The sequence below is a fragment of the Habropoda laboriosa genome, unplaced genomic scaffold (assembly GCF_001263275.1).
Source record: "Habropoda laboriosa isolate 0110345459 unplaced genomic scaffold, ASM126327v1 scaffold57, whole genome shotgun sequence".
NCBI classification, from domain to species: domain Eukaryota; kingdom Metazoa; phylum Arthropoda; class Insecta; order Hymenoptera; family Apidae; genus Habropoda; species Habropoda laboriosa.
The window spans coordinates 3,175,924-3,186,528 of NW_017100229.1; the positions used below are offsets into that span (position 1 = coordinate 3,175,924).

Here is a 10,605-nt window from a genome sequence, read left to right on the forward strand (position 1 = left end):
GAAGACTCGAGATTGTCAGTATAAAGAAATATTGTTTTTTTTTTCCTTTGTATATTTAGTCCTCGTTGAAATATAACGAAACGTTTTATTTCAAAACGAACTGTTAACGAATTTTTTAAAACTACAGGAAATTCGGTAGAGTAAAAATGGAATAAATAGAAAAATGCTGAAGAATCGCCTGAAATCTGACAGGGATAATTTGACGGTTGATTTATTCTTAGATTTGTACGAAATTGTTTGAGTACAGGACTAACGAAGCATCGAGGAACCTGACATTCCAATTTCTCAATCGAATTACACTGGTCCAAGTGCCAGAAAATTCTTCAGGTGTACACACTCAAAATTAGAAAGTGTTACTCGGTTCGTCGACGAATCGAACCGCTTCGAAATAAATTTTCTGGTCCTTTTCCAACCACTTAGCTTAACTGAGAATCTTACTATTTGGTCTCTCGAAAGATTTTTTTAACCGAAAAAACTAGCAAAATCGATACTTCTATCTCAACATTTCGTATTTTTTTTGCATGATACAGGAATATTTGAGAGTTGTCTCTCGTTAAAGTACGTCAAGCTGCTCTAAACACTTCTGTTATCTTCCTCAAAGAATTTCTAATACGAAAAACAAAAATGTCTCTTTCAGATTAATACTTACAAAAACAGTCCGAAGTCGAAACCTGTTCGTCGATCAATCCCTTCCGTCCGCTGTGGCAGATTGTAGCGTACTGAGAGCTCCTTCTATTCCACAGTTTATTGTTTATTAATTTTCGTGGAGGGGGACTGGTAATAGTGCATGAGTCATTGATAGAAATTCGACCCTTCTTTATTTGTAGGACTTGGCGTTTCAATCACGCAACTCATGGTTGTTGCATTGCTTCGTTTACGGAAATGGAGAAGAAGAAAGAAGAGGAAAAAAAGTGGAAAAGAAGACACGTAACGATTTTCCGGCCAATCAAATCGTCGACAGTCAGCGATGAAACTCTAGAACCTGAACGATATAGTTACCTGTCAGGAAATAATTATCCTTTCTATATTATGAACGCCGCGCAGGAGAGGGGCGGGGGATTTGACAACAATTATAATACATCTGTCGAAAGGGAAAATCGTTAGAAACGAAAGCTGACAGTCGAGCGAAGCTTTTAAGCTTTTTACGTGACTCCGTGTGTCTCTTCTTCCAACTCAAGTTCCTTGAATTTTTCTAACAAGCTTTTTCAAACGATTGATAATTCGTGTTTTAGTGTACGAAATTTTTACGCAAGTTTTTCCAGTTGAACATTTTTCAACTGAGTTTACAAAGTGAGGAAAGTAAAGAGAATGCATAGGCTTCCTTTGCCTTTCGCTCTGCTTACTTGCTGCGGCTACTGGAAACCGACAAAATGGCCAGCTAGTTCGCTGAAATACTGGCTGTACGACGTTTACTCGGTGTTTATGGTCTTTTTGCTCTATTTTTTCACGTTTTGCGCATGCATAGACTCGTTGATCAGCAAAGATCTCAAGACGATGACAGATAAGTTTTCTCTGTTCATCTCTGTGTTCGGTGTCTCTCTGAAAGTAGCCAATTTATTCCTTCAACGGGGGAGGATTATAAACGTGATGAACATTTTGCTGACGGAGAATTGCATCCCGAGGGACGAGCAAGAAAAGATAATACAACGGAAGAACGATAATTACGCGAGGTCTTCTTTCAGATAAAAAAAGAACAATATTAGAAAATTTGCTGTCCATTTAACACGTTCACTGCGAATCTTTAAATGAAATGATTCATTCAGACGAAACTTGAATGGTTCGATAAATAATAACGTTTCTCTGTTTTTCAAGGTACTCTTGTAAATTCAGTGGTGAACGTGTTAAAGAAACAATTCTGCTTTCAATTCTGTTCTTATCATTCGTTACTTAATCGTTGTTAATTACTCTAACGCAGGATTTTCAGGAGATTTTTCTCCAAATTTTCTCCTCGCTCTATTTTAGCAATTACTTGCAAGTTTCTTCCAGAAAACTGACAATCTACTGCGAGATCCTGAACGAATCCGCCGCATTCTTAGCTACGGTAGCACAGTACAACGAATTCATACGCTCCAAGACTTTGCCAATATCCGACTGGGTGCCTTACGATTTGTCCTCGCAAAAATTGTACACGATATCTCTGTTGCATCAAACGATAGGCCTGATGGTCTGTGCGAACACCAGCGTGGCAAACGAAACACTTATCGCAGGGCTGATGATACAAGCTGGCGCGCAATTCGAGATATTTTGCCATCGAGCGAGAAATCTAACCGCCCTACTCTTGGATACCAGAAGAAACAGCGAGTCTAGAGAAGCTTTTAAGACCAGATGTAATCGAATACTTGGAAATTTCGTGGAATATCATCTGGAAGTTTACAAGTAAACAAAAGAAAAACAGATCATTTCTTCCAAGTTTCAGATATTTGAACAATTTGCTCTTTTTCCCGTGGGAAATTTCATTTGTAGATTTACACAGACGGTGAACACTGTGTTCCAGTACATGATTTTCCTGCAATTTTCCATCAGTTCGACGGTGCTGTGTTTGAGCATCTATAAAATGTCGACGATTAATCCATTTAGCATGAACTTCGTCTGGTGCGCCTCCTATTTATGCTGTATGCTCACGCAGGTGTATTTATACTGTTGGTTCGGGAACGAGGTGACGTTGAAGGTTGGCACCGTGTTTCCTCGAGTGCGTTAGCACCGAACGAAAGCTTTCCAATGATGAAAAATATTAATCGTGTTTACTCACCAACTTTTCATCTTCACCCTACGAAGATGATCGACACGTTAGAGGTTGTATTTTAATTCACGTAACATTCCCAGAGCGAAAAAGTAGGCGAAGCTATTTACGAGATGGACTGGACGGCACTTCCCACCGATATAAGGAAAGATCTATTGCTGATCATGGCGAGATCAAAACGACCTGTTAAAATGACAAGCGGCCACGTCGTCGTTTTATCCGCAGAATCATTTATGTCTGTTAGTAGAATTTCCGAAAATCTTGGTTATCAAAGATTGCATCGACTCGAAAGGATATTAATACAAATTTCAGATCATGAAGATAACGTATTCGTCGTACAACCTCTTGACAAATTCTACAAACAAATAACACATTTGCAATACTGGCTCTCGATAATTGTAATACCTTTTTTATAACTATCGTTGGAATGTTCGTGTATCCTTTTCATTGTTCAGCATAATATACGCAGCACAATCATCGTTGTATCCGTCACGAACACGAGTGAAAAATAAATGACGCATACGTTCATCACGAGAAATTAGCATTTCACATTTTCCATCGCTGTAAAATCGCGCACGCTCTGTAATCTAAACTTTATCGCGAACTGAGAGACTCCGGTCTCGTGTGCAAAAAAACTAAGAAGAAAATAACGTCTCTATTACATTCCGCGAGAAAAAAGATCGCTCTACGAAAATAATATTGATTTCATACACTTTAGGTATTTTTCCTATCCAATTACAAGTCGTTTCAGGAATAGAGGCAACGTTATCGAACAACATGGCGAAACGGGGTGCATTGATAATGAGCTGTATAAAGAATCCCCCTCAAACGTTCACGAGACATCAAAGAATAAACGTCCCCAAGATTGTCACCGTTGCACTGTACACGGTAATCGTTAAGTTTCTATACGTTCTCCCCTTAAGCATAAAACTATGAAAGGAAAAAAGAAGAAGATGAAAGTATCGGTACTTTTTACATTTCTCAGTATCGGTGGCTGTTGGAGACCGATCTCGTGGTCTTCGACGTACAAAACGGCAATCTACAATGTCTACACCGTTCTCGTATTAATCATGGGTGTTAATTTCATGGTTTCGCAATTTGGCAGCATGTTCACCATAGAAACCGTACAAGATTTCGTCGACCTTACTTACATATGCGTCTCCGTGTTCGTCGGTTGTTGCAAGCTGTCAAACGTGGTGTTCTATCGGAAAGATATCATAGACCTGATGAACATCTTCATGGAGGATCCTTGTGCATGTTCGAACAAGGAGGAGGACCAGGTGCAAGCGAGATACGACGATCAATTACGGTCAGTACGAAGAGATTCTTCAATTTGTTGTTTCCTTTTCGTTAGAAATTCACGCTGACAGGGAATTATCTCGACAGGAAAAACGCTGTCAGATACACAATGGTAGTCGAGATGTCGGTCGCCTCGACTATTTTAAACTCGTTAGTGACCAACTTTCAACACGGCAGACTAACCTACAGAGGCTGGTTCCCTTACGATTACACGACCGCCGTACTTTTTCCATTGACATACGCTCTGCAGCTATTATGCGTGCTCGTATATTCCTGGATCCACGTTTCAGTGGATATTCTCTTCTTCGGACTGTTGATGCAACTGTGCTGTCAATTCGACATTCTCTTCTCTCGTTTCAGTAGCATAACGTCGGAGAACAAGGGTGTTTTACGAAGATGCATTCGTCATCACGACAGAATTTACCGGTAATTCGACGAGATCGCTGTGTTTCGGGATCGAACTTGCGCGAGAAAACGAAGAGATAACGATTCTGTTGCAGTTTAGCTGAAATAATGAACGACAGTCTACAGCTGACGATGTTCGCCCAGTTTTTCGGAAGCTTTATGGTGATCTGCCTGAGCCTGATTCAGTTGTTAAACGCAGATATTCTCAGCACCGAATTCTTAGCGACGATATTTTATCTGAGCTCGATACTGCTGCAGAGCTTTCTTTACTGTTGGTACGGAAACGAAGTGAGAACGAAGGTTCGCTATTCGAGGATGTTTTTATCGATCGAATAGAAAAAGATCGATGGAGATTTGATGGAATCCTTTTCGTCGATGATATTTCAGAGCGTAGATCTGGCAGACGTGATGTTTCACGTAGATTGGACGGGATTGAGCGAGAAAGGGAGGAAGATCATTTTATTCGCGATGACGAGAACACGATCGCCGATTTTATTCGAGAGCGTTCATGTGATCACGGTGAACATCGACTTCTTCGTGGTCGTCAGTAGAACACTATATTTACACTTTTCAAGGCTGGATATATCTAACCACTGTGCTAAACGTTTGTTGTTTCTAATGGTCTGATTGTAGCTAGTTAAAAGCTCGTATTCGATATACAACGTGCTGAAAAACACTTGAATATAGCTGGGCCACGGTCGGATCATGGAAGAACCTGTATCACGTGCTTTCGTCTCGTTCTCAGTGATCGGTGTTGCTTTCTACGAGAGGAATGTCATGTTAGTGTTTAATAAATTTAGTTTGATTATCCATCCAATACACCTAACGATTAATCGAATAGTTACAAACGAGGAGACTGAATTAAATAATATTCATAAACTATCAACTAAATTAACGAAAATTCAAATGTTCGATTAATCCTTTATCTTGTCATTTTTCAACGATTATCCCTCTTAGAAGTGTATCAAATGAAAAGACTGGTTATTACAAGGCAAAGAGTAAAGAAAAAGACGTAATTTTAAAAAGCATTATTCCATATAGTAGTATATTTTGCCAGTCAGAGTTACGAGTCAGAATTATGTAAAATAAAATTTGATCGCGTGCCAAGAGAGACTGTACAATTAGAAGGATCAGACATGTTCGAATGGTCCCGATTGGCGATAACATTGGAATGTGTAATCGATGGATAAACGCGGAGATCGCTGGTTCCAGCAGTGTTTCCCAATTGGAAGGTGAGAGAAAGATTTTCGAGAAGACGCGAAGCAGAAAATAAACGTGCAGGGCCCCACCCCCGTAGAACTTTCCGTGGCGGTCCATTTTTGGGCTCCCCACCTTCGGCTTCGCTCGGTGTGCCGCGGTTCACGTCGTCGAAGAAGCTTTTCGAAGCACCCTTGGGACACTCGACTCGTGCCACTCTGCTCGTTCGGGTTAGGTAAGTGAATCATCACGAACAGTTCGCTTTTTCTCTTCTATTCTATGGCTGTTCCCTACGCTTCGTCTATCGATCAGCGCGTTATTGAGAGATAGAAAGAAAAAAAGAAGTAGAAAGGAAAGAAGAAAAAAAAAACAGAAAATGGGGGAGAAAAGAATCTGTGATCGCGTACGCGAGTGTGAAAGAAGGAAAGAAAGGATGTGGATGAAGGTGTGCTTGGATTTTCACTGATGGACACGCTCAGGATGTTGAAGAAGCTCGAATCTTCGTCGATGGAACTGCGTGAAAGAAGAGACTGTCGTTTGCTTAATTATCACGCTACTAATGGAGCTGCTTCGCCGACTAACTAACTTGGAATCGTTGGTTTTTCTCAACGAGACACAGTGCTACTACCAGATTTGGCTTCGAGGAGCTTGAAGCTTTCAGAGAATCTCCTAAAACGCTTTGGCAATGCTTGTAAGTAGCATTAATCCTGTAACACCGCTTAGCATTAACACAAATTTGTTTCTTTCAATCGTTCACAAGCCCAAGATGAAAGCTACTCTAAATTTTCCTGGTGAGATTTCACAATAAAATTTCGCGGTAATATCGTGGTCCACTTCGCGGCAAAAATAAACCGGTTGCCATCATCGAATCGTTCCGTTTACGCGTGCTATTTTCAACCTCTAACGTTCAACACACCGAACTCTACGAACCGAGTATTCGAGAAAAGAGAGTAAAACGAATAAAACACGATCAATTTCTGCTAATGACAAGCACCGGGCTATCTATAGTAAACGGAAGCACAGTGGTGATTTGAATGCTTGCAGGAAGAACTGGAACGCTTCTCTCGCGACACATTCTCTTAACCGCCAGCCAATTAAATAACAGCTCTGCTTAAAACGGCTGCGAGAATTTGCTTTTTTGGAGGCTTGCAATGCAGTAAGTAGTATTCGTGGTAAAAATATTCCCAAGTAAACTTTAAACAGCAGAAAATATCCGACTAATCTGACACAAACGCCTCTGCACGAGAGAATTAAATAACACTAAGAATTGTTGTCCGATGTCATTTTGGCACTCGCGGGGAGTAACCAGATGCGAAAAGCTTCCAGGTGCTATTAATAAACGTAAAGAGGGTCGAACGTTGCCATTCAGCCTACCGAACGATCGATTTAATGAATCGGGATATTTCGGTGCCTCTGTAACCCTATATTGTTTGCATTCCACGATGACCGTGAAATAGATCAACCAAATCCTCCGAGAACTATGTTTTTTTTCCAACGAGCATCACGAACGTCATCTGTCGATCAAATTCGTGTACGACAAAGCTTCGTTGTATTTTCAACGATTTTACAGAGGAGAGAAGGATACGTAAAATCAATGTTTTTTCACGGTTGATCAATTCTCGAGAAGCGAATTATAATAGGATCGAAGGGAATCGCGAGGTGACGACGATGATTTCGTAAATGCTATTAATACGCGGCAGTTAGATCGAATGTCGGTCGTTGGTGGCGGCCAAGTAAAGCCCGTTCTTCTGGGTTACGTTCGTGCGTTTTCGTCTCACTGAACGGCCGTCTTCTCGCTGTATCTCTCTCCCTCTCTCTCTCTCTCTCTGTCTTCGCAGTTCCCGCGCATATTTATAGAGCCTGCCTATGGATGCTATTTCCGTAGACGCACCGATATGCCTCGCGCTCCTCCTCGTTCGACTGTATCATCCGCAGCCGGATTATGACTCGCAGAACTCACGGGGATCGTGGAAATATGCAAGCCTCCCCCTTTATCCGCGTCCACGCTTCGTCTATTTTCAGGGTTAAAACACGCCGACGAGGCTCGTCTGCCGAACCTTTCGCATCTGTGCAACGGATATTCGAGTTTTCTTCGAGAATCGCCTCTTTTCTTCGCGACACTTGGTGTTTATTCCGTCGACAAAGGGTGGATTATCATTTCATCTAGCTTTCCAATGCTTCAAACAATATTACTCTATAGATTATGGCAATGATCAGTTTCGACTGGACACTTTGAAAGTTCGCCCCTATATAGGAGGGAATGTAGGACCAGTCTTAATACCAACTCAGAGGTATTCGGTATTTCAAAAATTCGAGATCAGTACACTCTGTACGAAATAAGAGACACTTGGAAGCTTCGTTGAAAATGAAAATTTCACTAACACCGCTTGAGAGAACTATTCGTTACGCTGTTCTACCTACCCTCCGCAACATCGCCGAGCTTCTAACACCTAACGAAAGGCGAGCAATCGAGCTGACGTTCGTGGAATTTCTAAGTAACACGGGAATGGACAATTGCAGCCAACTCGATAGTTTCTCAAAGGAAGCCGGCGAAAGAAAAAGGCCGCCACCATGGACGCGATCAAGAAGAAGATGCAAGCGATGAAGCTTGAGAAGGACAATGCGATGGACAAGGCTGATGCCTGCGAGGGGCAGGCGAAGGAGGCGAATATGCGCGCGGACAAAGTGTTCGAGGAGGTCAGCGAATTGCAGAAGAAGCTGACCCAAGTTGAGGGCGATCTTCAGGCTAACAAACAAGCCCTGGATCAGGCCAACAAGGACCTCGAGGAGAAAGAGAAAGCTCTGACCAACGTGAGTAGATCTCACACTCCAGCCTGTCATTGCTCCAGTTTATCTTGGCTCGCGACCAAGCTAATTTTTTCACCGGGAGCTTTTCGTTTATATTTACCATGATCCTCCCTACCCCCCCCCCCCCCCCCCCCCCCTCTCGCTCTTTCCTCGTTTTAAGATCTATGAGTCATTGTGAGTGGTGTTTCGCCCCGGTTTCCACTTTCTTTTTAAATCGGCGAGAGGTCAACGAGTCACGCAGATGTTTCTAATTTCAGGCTGAATCCGAGGTAGCCGCATTGAACCGGAAGGTGCAGCTGATCGAGGAGGATTTGGAAAGATCCGAGGAGAGATTGAACACCGCGACAGCCAAGTTGGCCGAGGCTTCTCAGGCTGCTGATGAATCCAGCCGGTAAATATGTCAGGAGGAAATTGAAGGAATAAACGGAGAACGACGGTGTTTTATGTTAATTGAACGAAATTTTGCAGTATGTGCAAAGTATTGGAGAATCGTGCACAGCAGGATGAAGAGAGGATGGATCAGCTGACGAATCAGTTGAAGGAGGCGCGTCTTCTCGCTGAGGATGCTGACGGGAAATCTGACGAAGTGTCAAGAAAGCTGGCCTTCGTTGAAGACGAGCTGGAAGTCGCTGAAGATCGAGTCAAGTCTGGTGAAGCGTGAGTTTCTCTATCTCTTCTTCTTTTTTTTTACCGAAGGATAATTTTATACATTTGGAGAAATGGTTTATAGGAAGATTATGGAGCTTGAGGAAGAACTTAAGGTCGTCGGTAACAGCTTGAAATCTCTGGAAGTGTCCGAGGAGAAGGTTAGCGTTTTATTTTTAGCGAGTTTCTTTATTCGAAGGTGAGTTTTCACGTGTTCGATTCGTGTTCAGGCTAACCAAAGAGTCGAGGAATTCAAGCGCCAACTGAAAACTTTGACGGTGAAGCTGAAGGAAGCGGAAGCTCGTGCCGAGTTCGCTGAGAAAACTGTCAAGAAGCTCCAGAAGGAGGTCGACAGGCTCGAGGGTGAGCTTGCAATTTTCCAACTACTTCCTTCTAACACTTTTCTCACGAATAACGGATGGATTTAGCTTCTCTCTCGTTTTTGCGAAAAATCTTGTCGCCGCAGACATCGTCTCGCAGTAATTTTCAGCGAATTTAAACGACTCTGTGACGTAATCTGGCAAAATGACAACGAGGATTCTGTTAACCGGCTCGCTACTGGAATGGAATCGAAGCTTCGTGGTCAATTTGCCAACCTCGAGCAAAAAAGATAAAACGGAACGAAATGCTGCACACGTCGCGAAACAATTAGTTATTTTTCTTCATTTTTTTTTTTTCATTTAACGTTCATTCTGGATTCGTGGACCGAGGATATTTGACGAGACCGATTTAAAAGAAAATATCCACTCTTCTTTACTCGGTAATAATTGCTTTATAGTTACAGAGATTGCGAAGGTAGTGTTCGTTAAATAGATATCCGCGTTAATGAGCGACACTTCATCGTGCAACACAACTGCTTTTCTTTACAGACGTATTGCACCAGCAGAAGGAGAAACGCAAAACGATTTGCGAAGAATTGGACAAGACATTCTCTGAGCTTTCTGGCTACTAAAAACAAACAAAAAACTAAAGAAAATATCACTCATACTCGTTTCGAATTTTCACGTTTTCTCGCCTCTACACACGAAACATGTCTCTTCTGTCTCTACGTCTCTAAGAAGATACTTTTCCGCTTTAGCTGTCTTTTACCTTTCTCGCTGTAATAGCTTCCAAAATTGGGCGTACTCTCTTCACAGTTCTCGTTTCGACTCATATTTTCGTTCTTGTATCTCGAGGATTCAACGTTAGACGCGATAAAAATGCCTTTTCTTTTCTCATGCTCTCCCACGCTCGTGTAAAATCAACAATTTGCACAACGTTGCCTTTTTTCTTTCTCTCTTCTCTCATCGTTCATCTTTAAAGTTCTGTTCTATTCGATTCACACCCCTCCGTCCCTTTCTTCTTTCTAACTTTGCCCGTTTGATTCGTCGACTTCTGTCGATCGTCCGATTTGGGAGCGCTTTCGCTTAAGTTTTCACATTCTAAGAACAGATTAATTAGTACTTGTCGTTTACGTATCTCATTTGTTGTTGTTGCTGTTGTTGAGCATTGTCTATTAATAATACGCGTAC

At 42.0% G+C, this 10,605-nt stretch overlaps 3 protein-coding genes across 3 annotated transcripts in view; all 3 read left to right on the forward strand.

Annotated features, from left to right (window-relative positions):
- Window positions 1-1,308: 1,308 nt before the first annotated feature.
- On the forward strand, window positions 1,309-3,109 carry LOC108571256 (odorant receptor Or1-like). Its single transcript, XM_017933255.1, has 5 exons — window positions 1,309-1,670; window positions 1,987-2,376; window positions 2,464-2,689; window positions 2,824-2,979; window positions 3,053-3,109. Exons 1-5 carry the CDS (start codon window positions 1,309-1,311, stop codon window positions 3,107-3,109), a joined length of 1,191 nt encoding a protein of 396 aa, XP_017788744.1.
- Window positions 3,110-3,693: 584 nt separating this feature from the next.
- Window positions 3,694-5,071, forward strand: LOC108571257 (odorant receptor 67a-like). The gene is made up of 4 exons (XM_017933256.1): window positions 3,694-4,049; window positions 4,400-4,465; window positions 4,540-4,732; window positions 4,832-5,071. Exons 1-4 carry the CDS (start codon window positions 3,694-3,696, stop codon window positions 5,069-5,071), a joined length of 855 nt encoding a protein of 284 aa, XP_017788745.1.
- A 707-nt stretch (window positions 5,072-5,778) lies between these two features.
- LOC108571279 (tropomyosin-1) overlaps window positions 5,779-10,605 on the forward strand; it is a 6,117-nt gene continuing 1,290 nt past the window's right edge. The window contains exons 1-6 of the mRNA XM_017933280.1: window positions 5,779-5,876; window positions 8,162-8,452; window positions 8,707-8,840; window positions 8,918-9,106; window positions 9,180-9,255; window positions 9,325-9,457. Coding sequence (XP_017788769.1) covers window positions 8,213-8,452; window positions 8,707-8,840; window positions 8,918-9,106; window positions 9,180-9,255; window positions 9,325-9,457 — 772 coding nt within the window. The 5' untranslated portion in view covers window positions 5,779-5,876; window positions 8,162-8,212. The remainder of the gene's footprint in view (window positions 5,877-8,161; window positions 8,453-8,706; window positions 8,841-8,917; window positions 9,107-9,179; window positions 9,256-9,324; window positions 9,458-10,605) is intronic.